General features: G+C 42.0%; 1 protein-coding gene across 1 annotated transcript; it reads left to right on the top strand.

Moving 5' to 3' along the window:
- The first annotated feature begins 10,541 nt into the window (after positions 1 to 10,541).
- Positions 10,542 to 16,242, top strand: OLFML3 (olfactomedin like 3). The gene is made up of 3 exons (XM_083509881.1): positions 10,542 to 10,789; positions 11,815 to 12,100; positions 14,752 to 16,242. The coding sequence occupies exons 1-3, from the start codon at positions 10,682 to 10,684 to the stop codon at positions 15,534 to 15,536; spliced, it is 1,179 nt and encodes a 392-aa protein (XP_083366007.1). The 5' UTR covers positions 10,542 to 10,681; the 3' UTR covers positions 15,537 to 16,242.
- The last annotated feature ends 1,991 nt before the right edge of the window (positions 16,243 to 18,233 follow it).

Here is an 18,233-nt window from a genome sequence, read left to right as displayed (position 1 = left end):
ATAATTCCCTGCACATAAAAAGTGTCAAGCTAATTATAATCTCTCCCCCCCCCCCCAAGCATGCAGAAAATGATGTATGGCACAACATTGGCTTTGTGTTAGTCTCAATTCACACACTGAACTGCATTTGCTGTTTGTGAGAATTAGGCCTTAGGCCCTATCCTTTTCTCCCATTGCAATATCCAGCTTGCCTCCCTGCGGTTGGAGAGATGTAAGGCAATAGCTGTGCAGTCTATATGTGAACGTACTATTTTAGCAAAAGCAACGTTTTACGCAAAATCAAACACTTAAATGCTAGGGCTGCATTTTTGCACGCAGCTGAATGTGTGCAAGTCCTGTTGAAATCTGTGGGACTTGCATGTGTGCAACTGTTCAGTTCTGCAGCTGGTGGTGGGGGTTGCACAGTAATTTGCCTTTTTTTGTAATAAGATGAAATGTTTCACCTAGTCACTCTTGAGATGAGTTAAACCAATTCCTTAGTGTTCTCCCTGACAGCTGAACTCTCATCTCACAGCTATTGATACTCCACTGCAAAATCAACTTCAGAGCTTTACTGCTTGCACATAGTTGACCAGTGCAGCACTATACCTCTGACTCAGTTTTTTTATTTAAAAAATACATGAAATTAAATTGCTTCTAGGTGATTGGATTGGCACAGCCCTGCTTTTTCATTTTAATTTTTAACTTATGAATGGTGCCGCATGTTGACATAGTTGTTTGTTGCTAAACTTTATATAATGTGTGATTTCAGATTCAGCTTGAACTATTATCTAACTCACTACATGTAGCAGTGCATTATATGTAATGTTAGTATTTCTGCTTGAATCCTTGGTATTGCAATGGAATTCCTACTTTATTAAATGTATTTGATATGCTAGTTTACTGTGTAGAATTTAAATTTTTTCTGGTTGTGCTCTTCCTTTTTACAATCCGCTAGATAAAGGTAGTTTCTGACAATTACTGATCTATGTTTGTATTGCCAATGTACTTAGGGGGTAATGTAAAAATCATTTTAACAAAAGGAAATACAGATATTTAAAAAAATTTAATACTAACTATATGGGAAAATGGTCCATTGTGAAAACATAGTTTATCTTTGGATTCAATGTTTGTCTTTGGTTTTACAAAGTAGCTTGTATTTTAAGTATTTTCTACATAATATGGTAAAAATGTAGAACAATTGCAATGCATCAATAAAAAGGGTTAATTTTCTGTACTCTATTCATTTGCTGTTTTATGACTCGTGTTTTATGGTTACAAGTCCCAAAGGCTAATCTTAATCTGAGTGGTAGAGCATCCGCTTTGCATGCATAAGGTCCCAAGTTCAGTCTATGACATCTTTAGGTATTGTTGGGGCAAGAAACCCCAGAGGGCAACTGATAGTCATTGTGCTTTGCTAGAATGAACCAATGGTGTGGCTCTGTATAAGGTAGCTTCCTGTGTACCAAAATAAAGAGTGCTAATACTCTGGATAGTTGATGTGGAGCCCTAAATATTGTCTTGGGAGTGTGGGTGGGTTTGTGCATGCCCCTGTATGCGTTTGCAGGGCTGCTGGATAATATTGGGGGGAGGTTAAGGCCAGGAGGCCCCCCCCCGATTCTTTGCTGCTGCAGTTTCAATTACATGTGTATACTGCCCTACATCAGATCTCAGGGCAGTTCACAACATAAAATTGCAATATAAAAACTACAAAACACATAGTAAAAACAAGAACAACGCATTCAATAGGGCATTGGATGCCAATCAGCCAAAGGCCTGGTTGAAGAGCAACATTTTCACCAGGTGCCTACAGGTGTGTAATGAAGGTGCCAGCCGAACTTCCTGATACAGATACAGCTCTAATGTTTGAACACTAGGCAGGCAACACCATTGCTAAGGACATTTAATCATTTTTGCTAAGGAATTGAAGGAAGGAAGGAAGGAATACACAGACCCACACATGTCCCTCCCAGAGCAGCAGGAGAAGCTGGATGGGGGAGGATACCGGGGTAGGTTTGTTGAAGCACTTTTTTCATGTCCATGTTATTTAATTCATTCACCAGTGTACTGCACTTTACAGAACACAACAGAAATGTCTGGTTTCGGTATGTTTTATGCAGAAGCAGCTTCCTTGAAATGAAGTTTCCTTCCTACTGATAAAAGAAAATGGTGCTATTGCAGGCCCTCCCCTTTGATTTTTTATTTTCTCTTCCCACCCCCACATCACTACTGGTCTGCTTGTTATTAGTGAGCTGTTATTTATTAATATACAGTAACCATCTTTAATCTGGCCTTCAACATCGGAGGGGTGGGGTTTTCAGGACTCACTCTATTCCTGTGACTGTTTTAACTGTTTCTAACATTGACCTTTAAATGTTGGTAACATGCCCAGGGACCTGCAAGTGAGGAGCGGGTAATCATTAAACACAACAATACAAAAATATGCATACAAAATGAATTGGCAAAAGCAGTAAAATACCTTATAACTCCAGCAGCTTACAGTGGTTTGGGGTTGGGGAGAAATGGGGATCTGGCAAGCTGAAATATTTGTGCAGGTGGGGTATTTGTCACACTGTGACATGGGATTCCATCCAGTATTCCTTATTCCCTTTCCCCTTTTATCTTCACAACAGCCCTGAGAGGTAGGCTAGGCTGAGAGTTGGTAGTTCAAACGCCAAAGTTGTGAAAACAGCAAATACTTAAAAAGTCCTTGTTGCTTATTTGGCTTGGTGAACTTTGGGGTACTTTGCTATAAATATCAGGACTATGAAACCTTGTTGAGCTTTTTCAGGCCAAAGTTGACCTTTTTTTTTTTTTTTGCAAAATCTCATTGAAAAAGGGTTTTTGAGCTACTTTTAACGAAATTTGCCAAAATCTACACTTCCGACACAGGCTGCCATAAGTCTGGATTTTCCTGGACATTTCAGCAATTTCTGCCCAGATGCTGTTTAAGAGGGCTATGCCTGGGAAATTCTGGACGTATGGCAACCCTAGCTTTTCTGAGCATTATACTGAATAAGCTGGAAATTACCATTTGTGTGTTTGCGTTCTTGTGCGCTGTTCTTTACGGAGAACAGATGTTTACATTAGAAGTAATTACTTGTACAAGCTCCCCTGCCCCACTGCCCAAATCTGGCCATTCCTCTGCTCTAGAAGTAGCCAATGTGGTGCCCTCTGAACGTTGCTGAACTCGCAACTCCCATCAGCCACAAAGGTTAGTGGTCGGGGATTATGAGAACTGTAGTCCATCAACATTTGGAGGGTACAGCTTTGGCCCCACCTGCTCTAATCCTTTATCCTTGAAAGGAATATAATATAAATATAATGAAAGGAAATGGGGATCAGATCGGGAAACCACAATGTCTGGTCAACCCTGCCCCTCTGCTCATTCTCAGAAGTACTATAATTTCCTGTTAGGCTATTTGTACTCTGGGGGGGGGGGGAGACACACCTCCAAAAGCTTGTGTAATGAAGCTCCAAATTTCACAATGTTGCACCAGTTCTTGAAACAGACTGGGTGTTCAATGCATATGGGATCTTGAGAAAAATGCTGAAGATAGGTAAGCCATGTTAACCCGGAACGCGTTAACCAAGCTGGAAGAATGCTATGTTCCTCATTAAGGTCTCAGCTAATGGAACAGTTTCTAGTGTATTATGTGCTTCTATATTCAGTCTGTGGAGAACTGCCGCAGCAGTGTAAGGAAAAGGTGTTTGCAGGGGGTGCCTTGTCCGGCAGATACATGCAAGGGCCCTAACACTGAAAGTTGGAGCCTGGAGCCCTGGCTCAAATTAAGCCTTGCCTACTTAATCATATCTACCTTTCATAAGCCTAACCAGCACTGCTTTAGTGCTAGGCTGGCCTACTTTACATAATACTGTTCTGTATTTGAGGGCATCCCCTGCAAACACCTGTTTGAAAGATGATCTGAATTGAGTTTAGTTTGAAGATAAAGGACCATACAAGGAAGAGCAGGGGCCTAGAAGTTGCTTTTAGCAGTTAGTACCTGGGCAGTGAAAGACTGAGGGCACAAGGAGGAGGGGACAACAAAGGACTAGATGGTTGGACAGTGTTCTCGAAGCTGAATAAGAGTTTGACCAAACTGCGGGAGGCAGTGGAAGACAGGTGTGCCTGGCATGCTCTGGTCTATGGGGTCACGAAGAGTCCGACAGGAGTAAACGAAAACACCTGGGCAGCAGAATGAGCTGGCATTACAGGCCATATGGCTATGGTCATTCCACTATGATGTGAGATGTATTTCAATTTTTTTCAATTTGTTTTATTTATTAAATTTGCATACCACTCTATATTTGTAGATCTCAGGGAAGTTCGCAGCATAAAATTGCAAGATAAAAACCCAAAATTGATTCTACTCATTTCTAAATTTGCATCTTTATATATCAATTAGCATATGAACATTTCATTTCATTTTTTGTCATTTTTGGTGATGCATTTCCTCTGTTGTCGAGATAAGGAAGTGATCACCTTGTTCAGTACATTTAGAAAAGAAAAAACATACCACACATAAAGGGCCTTTTCAGCTGCTTGAAAAGAGGCAAGACTATCTAATGAAAAGTCATCTTGTCCTTATAGCAAGTTACAGAGCCTCTGCTAAAGTTTGCATTTATTTAGATGGCATAATATTGAAATGATTTTGGTGCAGCCTCTAGGTGGCACCATAAGCCTTTGAGTCAAAGCTCTCTTACACAAAAGCCAAAGAGGTAGAAAAATGTACAGCTGCTTTGTTTACCCAGCAGACTGGGGTAGCCAACATGGTTGCCTCCAGAAGCTGTTGGAAAACAACTCTGCATAGCCAATCAGTGGGAAGAATGGAAGCTGGAATGCTAAAACAGCTGAAGTGCATAATATTGGCTGCCCAATAACGCTGCTTTAAAGGCAAGTGACCCATCATGGCAAAATAAATGGACGCCAAAAAGAGCAGCAGTGGTTTGGTATTGCTGGCGGGGGAAGAAAGGAATCCCTAGCTCATATTGTGATAGGAATTTTATGGTCTTAGATATATGGTAATGTTCATAAGTTTACCAACCAAGCACATACATAGATCAGCACAGGAAGGCCAACCTGGAACCATTTTGATTCCTAAACTGAACAAATGTTTTCTCTGCAAGGTCAAAGTGGGAAACCTCCCCATTGTCTTTTTCCTCACAAATCCTGTCTTAAGGACACATTTAAGATATGGATAGGGTGTGAGCCTGTGACCCGGCCCAGGAACTAAGTATTTATCACTACAAAAGAATGGCCGGGCTCCCCAGGCAACCCAATCAAGTAACCTGCCAAACAGGAGATAAACAACAACAGGAGAAAAACAATATTCAAATTTCTGTTTTAGACCGCCTTTTCTGTGATGTAGGTGTGATGTATCTGAGGGGTGGTCTTAGGTTACACCCCTTCTGTGATGTAATATGATGTTTCTGGGGGTGGTCTTGATCTACAGGAGGGCAATTTCAAAAGTCTTTATAAGGCTTTGCATGCCATTTTTCTGGGTCCTCCTCCTCTCCTGCATGTAGGGGGAGCACCCTGTTGCAACAGATCAATAAAGATCCAGCTTACTAGCTGCTTTGCTTCTCAATATTCTCTGGTTGGCCTCTGTTATTTTCTCCTACCAATAGGGAACCTATGTAAGGACTCTATATGGGCTCTTGGATACCCCATAAAGGAAAAGGGCAATTTTTGTTTACAACAATTTCATGTTAAATTTTGTAGCAGAACCTAGGAAGAAATACTGGATATGCTACTGTACTTTCCCCTTCTTTTTACCCTACCAAAGATGAACATTTGGAACTCAAATGCAGTGCTACCCTTGTGATGTTGGTGGGAGTCATAGTGTGGGGAGAGTTATCTGCATAAGCAAACCTGCCATTTCATTTCTCTCCTAGCAGAAGGATTGTAGTTCAGCAGATGCACTGCATGCAGAAGATCCAGGATCAATCCCTGGCATCTCCAGGTACAACTGGAAACAGGACAGGAGCTGGTGCCAGTTAGTGCAGACTATGCAAAGCTAGATGGGCCACTGATCTGAATTGGTGTAGAGCCCTGACTTCTCTCTTGGGCAGGCAAATCAGCCGCTCCTTACAGGCAAGCATTGCGAGCCATTCCAGCTTGTCCAATGGCAGGGCATGTGACCTTGAAGCTTTAGGAAAAGGGAACTTGTTCTTTCCTGAAATTAATCAGAAACTATTTGCATTCTACAATAACGCTACTAGACTGTCAGAGAGATATTGATCTATTGCGAGATTTGCTGTAGACCTGATTGCTTTGCTAATACAGGCAAGCAGTGGCTCATTTCTAACTGTCTTTGTCAGTGAGGGTTTTTTTTTTTAATTAAAAAAACCCCACTTTAATCAAATGCAATGCATTTGAACTCAAATGTTTCCGGGTCTCTTTCCATTGGTTACTGTTTCAATGTCAGTTAATGTTAGTGGTCTTAATCTCAATTATAAAGGTTCAAATCTTCCTTTTTTCAGTTTGTGGGGATTAAATGAGAAGTGGGAAGAACCTTGAGCTCCTTGGAGAAAAATGTGGGATATAATTGCAATAAATGCAACAAGGAATAAATAAAATAAAATAAAGAATAGGACCAAGGAATCCATAAAATGGTTCGAAAACCATTTAATTAAGAAAAAACCTGGTTTTCAGTGATGCTCTTTCTTTGAGCAAAAGGGATTTTGCGGTGGAGGGTGGGCAGGAGGGTTTTTCAGATTTTCTACCTTCAGATAACATAATATTAACCAGACTTCTATGGAAGAATTTAACAGAGGATTTTGGGCCATATTCTAGGGAACACCACTATCCCTGGTGCTCGGTCTATTGGACAACCATGGGAATGAATAGGGGGTACTATGAATAGGGTATCTAGTAGGGTATACTATTCTAGTAGGGTATCCTATTAAAGCTACCAAGATTATTCCCTTGCATCTACATATTGCAGGCAGGCACCAGGGAAGTTAGTTTGCTATTAATGAGTTTCTCTGGAAAAAAACGATAGATAAACTCTAGGAACCTCTGTTTGAAAACTACTCTAGAGTTGCAACATGGCAGGGACCATAAACTAATTTGGCCATAAACCTTTGAGCAAGATGGGAAGCCTTGCTTTGTGTTCCATGTCTGAATGAGAACAGAGGTCCATTCCCTATGAAAACATATTCTGACCATTGTAGAGCATCCGAGCGGGTAAAGACCAGCACTTCTGGCATTGCATATGAAGTGGAGGCATGTTCTGAAAGCAGGTGAGGCAACTGATTCTGTCAAACACCTGCTGAGTGTTCTCAAGTAGCCCAGGTAGTATTAAAGTCTGCAATGAATAAATGAATGCCTGGGCCTTCTGTCTTTCCCATAATCACTTCATCAACCTGCACCCCATTACCTCTTTTACTCCATAAAACTTGTATGCAATAGTCCTACTTGCACCCTGCTTGGAACTCAAGACTTTGAACCACATTGTTGGCCTAAATGGTCCTGTTGAGTTATCACCACTGCATTCACTTCCCAAGGATGAATAGCAAGAAGATCTTTGTTCTATCATAAATGTGTGGGTCCTGTCATATTGTTTGAGCCAATGTTTAGAATTTGCTGCTTATGTCAAATCAGAGCACTCAAGAATTTTGCCACTTGATACACTGTGTACTTGGGATCTGATTCCTCTAGATAAAATTTATGTGCAATGGCATCATTTATTAACTGTGTATATGTATAAATTGTCCATGACACTGGCAAACGATATATGGCTGGAGACCAATACTTTCCCAGTTGTTGCTCAGGATTAGTTAGAATGCGAAAGCCAAGATTTGTGTACCTAGGCACCCTTCATAAATGACACTATGTGCATTTATTTTGTACTTGGGAATCAGATTCTGAGTACAAAATGTATCCACTCAATTCAGATCTCATTATCTACTATCAAATTCCATGTTGAATAAACTAGTTCAAAATGTAAGGAAAGTAATAGGATAATCTGGGTTGTGGTAAGGTAAGAAAACAGCAAAAGGGCTGCGCAGAAATAAAGCCCAATATGACTTCTCACCAGTACTGCAAAATATTTTTGTTTTGGGGCATTCTAAGGGCACAGAACCTGGTTGAAGACTTGCCCATATAATTGTGACACTCAATAAGAACTTTATTTCTTTTGAACTTCTTGTTAGCCATCCCTCACTGGAAATACCTCATGTGATATAAATGTGTTTTTTTAAAACAATGGAAAACCCCTCAGATTGGTTCCTCACTTGAGGAACCCCTAGCCTATGACATCTCTACTCCACACTAGCAGAAAGAGAATCAAGAAATGTCCCTAGCAGTTGGGGACCAGAGGGCATTTTTTCTATGAAATGTCAAAGCAAGCTCCCTGGGACACAGGTTAAATGAGACCCTCTAGAACAGAGGTGCCCAAACTTTTTTCAAAGAGGGCCAGATTTGATGTATTGATGTAGTGAACATGCATGACGGCTGGCCAAAGTTGCTGAGCATTTTTTACGGATTTACCCCAGGACATATACTGCCATGGGGGCTGGATTAAATCGACCGGCAGGACGGATTAGGCCCCCGAGGCGGACTTTGGTGAGGGATGGTGAGAAAAACACATTTTTCGAAGAACGAGACATACAACAGCCCACTGTCTGAAATCCTGCAAAATGAAGGGTTAGGAAAGTGGTGAAATTTGATTTTGTTTCACATTTCTCAAGCCAAAATACAAACTGAAACACAGCTATTCTTTGACATTTTTGTGATGCCGTTCTCAGACCCAGACTTTGTGCACACAAATACATATACAAAAACACATTATATCAGGGAAAATTGCTTGCAGAAATATGCTCATCAGCAGAAATGCTGATGAAATTTAATGATTTTTTATAATAAAAAAATCTCAAATTGCTGCAGAAATGTGGAGAACTGAAGATTCAGTATCTGAAATGAAACAAAAATTGAGTGATTTTTCTATCTCTATCCATGTGTGTAAGTAAGAGAGAGAGATTTGAGCTTGCCCCATGTATAGCACCTCACTCTAGTTCCAGAAATCAGCATCCCTGTGGTTTTCTAGTCATTGCTTTGGCTGCAGCATCAAAATTTTGGAGAGACTTCTGTGTTCTGCTCTTGCTTCTTTCAGTATGTGATTTTCACAACAAGAAATGGAATGAGATCAGGGAAGGGACAGAGGAGATGGCCGGTTGATGTCAAAGTAAGTACACAGAACTAGGGCTTTGACGTTAGTACATAAGCAATAGCTGCTAGATGCTTCCTAGAAGATTGAATTTAATTCTTTCCTTGGGATTCATTTGGCACTCCTTTCTCTCTGCTTCAGTATATGGATTGGCTTATACGACGGACATTTCTATCAATGGCACTCAGATAACCCCATGAGCAAGGGAGGTGGGTGGGGAAGGAAGATCAGTCTTTCTTGACTCAGCAGTTTTAATCCTGGAATTATGTCAACTAGAACATAATTATTGTATTTTATATTGAGAGATTGTAGTATTAAACACCCACCCACCACCACCACCACCAACTGGCCTGGTGGATAGTCCTGTGGCTGAGATTTCTGGACTGCATATGCAGAGCCCATGTGCCTACAAGTTGTCTTTTCTGTTGAGGTTCAGCTGTGGCACGTTGTTTGGAGCATGGCCGGTGGATGTGAGAAATCTCTGCACCTTCACACCTACAGTGGATGTGCGATTGTTGTGAAAAAAGGGACTCGACCATCCGGAAATGCTGTTTTTACATAATCAAGTCAAATAAGAAAAAAGGAATCACAGCTGAAATTTGTTTAGGGGTTGTTACTGCTGAAAAATAAATCAAGTATACTAGGAAAGAGTTTAGTCTATATCTCATTGCTTATAGCATTGCAGGTTCTGAATGAAGAGTGGGAAGCTACAGCCTTCCGGATGTTTGTTTGTTCAGTCAAAAGCATGGCTAAACTGCTTAATCGTTTGTAAATCTATGAGCAGTGCACAATATATATTAAATATCATTTTTAAAGAAACACTATGTAAAACCAATAAACATAAGTGAAACAAATAAAAGCAGGGATTTGGGGAATTCAAATAAAGAGAAACAGGGTCTGTTCTTAAGGGTCAGGTTAAGCCTGTTGCTGGACACCAACAGCACCAGCCCATGTGGCCAGTGATCAGTGATGATGGGAGTTCTTGTCCAGCAATCTCTGGAGCACCAGAGTTTCCCTAGCATCTTCTAGGCCCAGACTTATGGAGAGTTCTTGCACCCCCCCCCTTTTTCTGGTTCAGAAAAAGGAATAATTCATGTTGGCTAATATTGCAAGTTAAAAATATAATAATAAAGCAAGAAAAGAAACCAAAGCAAGAAGCTTTGGTTATATAGTGGCAGATTAGGAAACATTTGAAAAAAGGGTACCAAGAATGATCAAACAATGGTCAGGGAAAAGCCTTCTGAAATGGAAGGCAGTGGAATTGCCATAACTGAGGCATTGCTCAGCCACACATCCTCGGTGCTTGAATGATTCTGGCAGTGAAAGAGTTAAGTCTCACAGCTGTTCTCTTCATGGGATAGAGCGGCCTCTCTCCTCCAGAACTGGCCATCTGGTTTTAATAAAGTGAAGCAAATGAGGCTGTGCTCCCTCCCCCATTTTTTACGGAGATACTGTCAAAACATTCCAATGGTGTGAGCTCGACTGCAGCGCACAGACCGCGGGCAAAGCGCAGGACACCAGGTACTGCAACCATGGCTCCCCAACATGCCTTGCTTCTGCTGGTTATCGTCACCAATGCCGTTGACGGGCAACAACATCAGTTAATGGAGTACATGGAGAGGAGGCTCGCTGTCTTAGAGGTGAGAGCACAAGAGCAGAATGGTCTCCTCCTCTGGGCCTGGTGGGCAAAGTGCGTTCCAGATTGGATTTAAGGGTTCTGGCTCTGCAGTTTCTTGAATATCTAACTTTGACAGAAGAACAGCAATCACCTATCTTGCGGCGGGGCAGGGAGGCTTCTCTAGAGCTGCAGAGGTTTGAAAATTATTATTGAACTGGAGTTTGAGCTAAGGAACCATAATGGTCTGTTGTCCGTTATCTGTTGACTATTAAGGAAGGTTATTGCCTGTAGGTGCAGGTGGTCTGATCTTTGAGAGTCTGGGGTAGTAGATCTGGAACTCTTGGGCTGCTCTGTGTGGAAATGCAAGACAATCTGAAAACGTTTTGCCAGGCTTTAAAGCCTTGCTCCTCATTCCATAATGTCACAAGCTCCTTAGAACATAATTGGATCTTTTGTTTCAAAACTCAGTGGTTCTACAGCACTCTGTATGCTTATCAGCTAGCTTCATCTGATAATCCTGCAGCAGCTATCCAGAGCATCGGTAGCTGGATGCAGAGCACTCACTGACTGGGAGGATAGGGTAATAAAAGTGTCAAGACAAAGGCTTTTTAAATCTAAAATAAAGGCATGGCGTTTTCTTATCTCTAGGAACAAGCATGTGTTTGCAGAAAGTCTTGATAATGTAACTGCAGAGTGCATAGGGATGGCTAAGAATCCAAAAGGCAGATGAGAACATCTCAAAATGAACAGGCATCTTAACACGCCAGGACTTTAAAGCGAAGTTTACAATTTTGAGAACCTGATTCTTGATTTTAGATGTTCATGCAATCTGTCAAGACAAATGTAACCTGGACTCTACATGGCAACCAGGGTCCAAGGCTGGGTAGGTTAATTTTGTGTTTTTTAATACTGTCAACCACCCTGTGATCCTCGGATGAAGGACGGGATATAAATTTTAATAGTAGTAGTAGTAGTAGTAGTAGTAGTAGTTTAGCATGTCAAGGGGGCATTCCTAAGGTGCCTTATCTTCTTTCCTCCTTCTCTTAGGAGCGGATCACGCAGTGGCATGATCAGAGCAGCCGTTACTCCACTGAGCTGAGGGATTTCAAGAACAAGGTTTTGTCCATGCTGGAGTCAGTGGAGAAAGACCGGGAGACACTTCGCTCAGAGGTGGAAAACACTGCAGTGAGAGTGGACCGGCTGGAGCGAGAGGTGGACTACCTTGAAACTCAAAATCCTGCCCCGCCCTGTGTGGAGGTGGATGACAAACTAATGGAGAATCAAGTTGCCAATGCCAAGAAGCGCAAGAATGAGAAGTATGACAAAATGACAGGTGAGTGGTCAACCTCACAGCATGCACTCATACTAATGGCCGTGCCAGATGATCCTGCAAGGCAGGCTTCAATGGTTGTTGTTGTTGTTGTTGTTGTTGTTGTTTTGTGTGATTCTTCTACAAGTCCCTCAGCATTGACCATCAGTGCTATATTTTGTCCCCATGGCCGAAACATCCATGATTAGTTGCAGAGGAGAGAGCTGTGTTTTGGGGAGAGGAATACAGGCCATATTGCTATGTGACTTTTTAAAAGGGACTAGATCACATGAAGTCTAGAGCTGGACATCTATTTCAACGCGCGCACACCCTCCGCCCTCTGGATAGTAGCGGTGAACTGATCGGCCTTTTAAAAATGGCAGCATGAAATTTGTGAAGGTTGTTCACAGTTCTGTGAAAAGGAAGAAGGGGTCTCTTTGTTCGCAAAATGACTCTTCTGTTTAGCAAACCTTTATTTATTTATTGCATTTCTTTCCTGCCCTTTTTTGGGCAAAAGAGTCCCGAGGGCAGCAAAATGGGGAGGCATTGCTGCAGCAGGAGGGAGGGAGGGAAGTGGATATGCATTGTGAGGAACTGCAAAGCCTTTAAATATTTTTTTAAAACAACAACAACAAATGAACATTTAATGCTCGCCAAATGATGTAGGGAGTGGAGTAGGTTAGAACAGGGTAATTCATTATTAAACAATGTCACAGGCACTGTCCAATAGGGATTTGTGACATCGGTGCAACTACAGTCTACACAGGAATTTCAATAGCAATGGCTGAGCAGTTGGGTTGGATGGATGGAAAATATTATAGATTGAATGTTGGGACAATGTGTTATCCCTGACATAGAAAGGAAGATCTTTTCCAATATATGTGCAGCAGCTATTTCCCATAAAATAAGGGACTAGCTTACTTTAACAAGTAAGGTTGTGACATAGCAGGTTAGAATCCTGCACACAGTTAGGCTGCTGAAGTCCCATTGGCTTCAATCAGATTTAAGCAGACCGTGAGCAAGATTGCAGCTGCGGTATCTAAAACACATCCCAGCCATTGCAAGTGAGCAATTCTCCCAGGCATAATGTTTTGTGAGTCATGTGATTCCTCCAATGCTTCTCACAAATCTGACTTCCCTGTGAAAGGCTTTTCCATTTGGGCTAGTGATTGGGGAAGCTGGGAGAGTATATTTCTTCCGCTGCTGGAACAGACTCCATTGTTGTGCACCCTTGAGACAAATCACACCATATTCCAGAAAGTCAGTTTGCCACATTGCTAGCTCTTCAAGTGTCTCCTCACATCTGACTGTTTTCATGCTGCAGTGGTTTGTTGTGTTTGGTCCTTTTGTTCCAGATTAAAGTCTGCTAAGATGCACTCACCACTCTACAGATAAATTTGACATGAATTAGTTGTAAGTTTCTCATCCATGTCAGTTGCATATCTGTTCTATCCCCTTTCGGCATTAATCTATGATTCCTCACGTCATCTGCATGAAAACATGTATATAAATACATTTCTGGGGACATAATTCTCACAAAACATAAATTTCTGGCAATGAGCAGTATTCAACCTCTGAATATGGATGCTGCTGCCATAGAAGATTGCCACTGATAGACCTATAATTCATCCATGCAGTGATGATCCCTTATCAGGAAAGGAGCAGCTGTGAAACTCTGCACAGCTATGTAATATACTCCCAACTTTCCACCACCTTCTCCCTGCAGCTTAGCCCTTGAGGAGAACTGGTCAAGGAGACTACTCAGTCCCAACCTTCGGTGTTTTAAGCAACGGGCAATGGAAACTGTATGCTCTGCTGCAGAATCAGCTATTGAAATAAGTGACTTGCAAGACAGATAGTAATGAAAGCTTTGTTGCTAGAGCTAAGCTGCACAATGTAGTAGAGAAGCCAAAGCCAGGAGAGAATCAATTCAGTTTGCCAGAAATAAATCAGGAACAGCTTGCTATATTAGTAGGCCAAGTCTTGTTTAGGCTGCTTTTTAAGCAAGCAAGTCTAGACTCAATTCAACAGTGATTTGAGACTTTGAGGGCAGTTCCCCTAGTCCACCAAAGGGTGCATGTTTTTTGAGGGGGGAGGGGGGAGGAATAGGAGGCAAGATCTATTGAGTTCCCTTTCATGAGGGAGGGCCATGCAGAGAAAAGTGTAGAATTAGCAGGACTGGGAGAATATCTTCCACATGTGATTAATTCTTTCTGTGAATATAATGCAAATACAAATGTCTCTACCACTTTAGGAGTTGCAATTTTCATAATGCAAGAGACACTTTGAAGACAGGTCTTTGCTCTTATCTAGTACTATTTGTCAACCAGATGTCTGCAGGAAGCTCACAAAGAGGACGGGTGGTGGTATATATTTTATGTGTGTATGTTTGTATTTTATGCACACACTGCTTTTTCAGGCACCAACCTTGTTCACAATACAACCGAATGAATGGAAATGCAATTTTAAACCAGTCCCAAGAGTCTCAAATTTAGCAAGGGGTGGGAGCAGTAGGAATTAAGGCATCGGGTTCTGAATAGGACAGATATTCTGGAATTTGTGATTTGCTCACATGTCTGTACACTGTTTTTAATGATTCCTTTGCAGTTTTGTGCTATAGATTTGAGAATGAGAGCAAAGCACACTGTTAACTATCATATGACTATTCTTTATAGATTGCAGTGACACAGTGTCCCAGGTGAAAGCCATGAAAATCCTAAAGCGGTTTGGCAGCACTGCTGGACTCTGGACCAAAGACCCAGTGGGAAATTCGGAGAAGATCTATGTGTTTGATGGCACTAGCAACGACACCGTGTATGTCTTCCCCAGAATGAGAGAGTTCACGCTCTTCTCTGCTACACGAAAGGCTGCACGCATCAAGCTACCCTACCCATGGGTCGGCACTGGACACTTGGTATATGGGGGCCATCTGTATTATATCAGAAGACACGGCACTTTCCAGGTCATCAAGTTTAGCTTGGCCAACAAGACTATTGTGGATAGTTCAGTTTTCCCTGCCGAGGAGCAGATCCCTGTCTTTGGTCTTTCATCCTATAACTACATTGATCTGGTGGCCGACGAGGAAGGGATCTGGGCTATTTATGCCACACAAGAGAATGAAAGAAACATTGAATTGGCCAAGCTAGACCCCGCAACCCTGGACATTGAGCAAATGTGGGACACACCATGTCCCCGGGAGAATGCAGAGAGCGCTTTTGTCATCTGTGGTGCGCTCTATGTGGTGTACAACACGCGACTGCCCAGCCGATCTCGTATCCAGTGTGTCTTTGATGTCAGTGGCTCAATGGCAAATGAAGATGCTCCCCTAGTCTACTTCCCCAAGCGATACGGCTCTCACTCCAGCATGAAGTACAACCCCAAAGAGAGGCAGATCTATGCTTGGGATGATGGCTATCAGCTTATTTACCGCATGGAGATGAAGAAGAAGACCGACGTCTGAGAAAGGCCTAGAGCTCTGGTGGACAGCGCATCAGATACATGCTCCATTGCCTCCCTGCAGATACGACTCAGCTGCCTACTCATGCACATAGCATGTTCAGCTCCTTAGAAAACCAGCAAGCATGGAGTAGACTGGACTTCCTGACACATGAAACATTTTTAATGCAGAAATTGCCTGCATTTGAGGAGGGGAGGACTTGCCATTTCTTTCTTTTCCCCCAGCTCACTTAAAATTGGATTATTGTTATTTTTTAGGCAGGCGGGGGGGACCTTATGCTTGAAAACATAAAAAAGTACTTGGGAATAGAGTTAATCAGCTCTGTTTTTGAAGCAGGGGCACCCCTCCCTACATTTCCATACTGCCTTAGAAATCAAATTGACATCACCCCGGCAGCCCTGCTATTTCATAGACGCCTCCCTTTTCAGAATGACAGCCCAGAAGGATCTTAAACTGCCTGCCCAAATGAGGCAGTGAGCAGGCACTCATGATAACTCTAAGGCCAGGCACTGCAGTAATAATAATAATAATCCCATAGGGTTTGGTTAATTTAACAAGAATGTAAAACGTATTTTTCTTCTTGCTTTCCTTTGCCCTCCAGAAGCTTTAATTGGACAGTCCAGGTGGCAGTTCCCTGCTTGCTTGTTGTACCTTATTATTTCTGTTGTTCTATTTAAATCTCCTTTCTATAAATCAGAATATGTCTGTATTGGTTTTAGTTTTGTTTTGTTCATATGCCGCTGAAAATACTAGAGGGAGCTGCTCTGGCCCAGCCTTCATATTGAGATCTCTCTGATTTGTGGCCCCCTTCTGAGGTGGTGGTTCTTGTTGTTTGCCTGAAAGTTAGTGCTTTGTTAAAGATTAGTCTAAACAGAAAGCCGCTCATGAAAGCTACTGAGATTGGCTTGCCTGAAATCTCTCACAACGAAAACAAAGTCAGCTTTCTTCCAATTCCCAGCTTTCCTATCTAGCTGTTCTGTTCCCTCCAAAAGTCAATGAGAATTGATTGCATTCAGAGCCTTTGGTCATGTTTCAGGTTGTCCTCCTTTTCCATTTGTATTACAGTTTCTTACTAATTGCTGGATTTGTCTAATTCTGGCTCTGTTCTCATGCCATTGCCTCTGGGTTCTTTCTTTGTTAACTGAGTTGTGTACACACTCCCATTTACTTTTGCATCTACTAAGCTCCCACCACTTGTATGGGAAGCACTACATCTCCAACATTTGCCATAATCCACATAATCCACATAATCCTGTCATTTCTTCTGAAATACTGCATTCTGATGCATTTCCCCACAAACCAGCTCTGATAGGTATTGAGAAAATGTGCTTTAAGCCACGTGTCCCTAATGCTAGTTATATGGTTTCCATATGTCCTTTAACAAGGAAACCTCTTAAAACTCTATTGTAGGGTGTGATTATTGCAGATATTAATATTGCGCTGCCTGAAGCAATTGGATGCATAAATGCTGACTCCTTTGGGAATAAAAATGGTCCAGGCCCGTAAACATGATCCAAAGCTTTACTAACAAGAACTTCATAACAGGTACAAGAACAAATCAATGATGCATCCAAATAGCTCCATAAGACATAGCATAGGCTCCACATCTTCTCTGAAATATTATATAACTCTAAACAGACCTAGCTTCCATGTTTTCTCTCTCTCCCCACATACAACCTACATTCCAGCCTGAGGCTGTTTCTCCTGGAGAGGCATTATTAGCACATCTTTCTCTCACAAAAGACAAAGGCAACTCCCTTCAAAATTTGCAATTGAATACCTTAATCATGTGACCTAAGGTTGAACACTCGAGGAGAGAACATCGACCCAGCTAGAAACTCAGAAAGCTCTTTTTTAGCTTTAGTATACCACAATGGAATTTTCCAATGTTAAACCCTTCAGCATTACACATGCAGGCATTATCCATGTCAGTGTGCAATTCAACAATTATACCTAACAATGATTGTGTCCTGTGCTATGGCCATAGCTGTCAACATTTCCCTTATTCCGAATAGGATTTCTCGCAAGAAAAGGGAAAAGTTGACAGCTATGGCTATGGCCTAGGCCAGGCATGTCAAAAGTCCGTTTATTTTCTGGGTTAAAATCCTAAAAAAAGCTCAATAACTCTGGGGTTAACTCCTTAAAAAAGCTCAACAACTTCGGCCCTCATGCATGTTCACTTCATCAAATCTGGCCCTCTTTGAAAAAGGTTTGGACACCCCTGGCCTAGACAGAGTGGGGGATGTGGGGGTGGGGGTAAGAGGGCGTTCCAGAGTTCTCACCGGGCATGCTTCCACTTCACCTGGGGCGAATCCAGGTTGAAAGCAAGGTGTCTAGCCTCTAACCTGAATGGACTTCATGTGACCTCTGGATGCTATTGGCTGTTGGCTGAGGCCTTGTTGAGTGCTCCAGCTTGCCCATCCTGTGGACACTGACTATGTTTGTGTGTGTACCATACATTTAAAGCACATGACACCTCTCCAAATAATTCTGGAAATTGTAGTTGAACTTTTTCTTTCTTCCTGATCTTCAATGCAGCCATATCAGACTGCAAATTAGTAAAAGAAAACTACACAAAATCCAAAGCACAGATTGCCCATGCCACATATGGTTTGGTTCTTAAGTACAGTGTTCATACAATTGACCATTGGGAGGAGGAATTTTATGACACATCTGCACTTGAAGGAAATGTGTTAACAT

This window comes from Podarcis liolepis (genome assembly GCF_965112155.1).
Source record: "Podarcis liolepis genome assembly, chromosome: 6".
NCBI lineage: Eukaryota > Metazoa > Chordata > Lepidosauria > Squamata > Lacertidae > Podarcis > Podarcis liolepis.
Note: the sequence above shows the minus strand (reverse complement) of the source record. Positions and strands in the feature narration are given on the sequence as shown.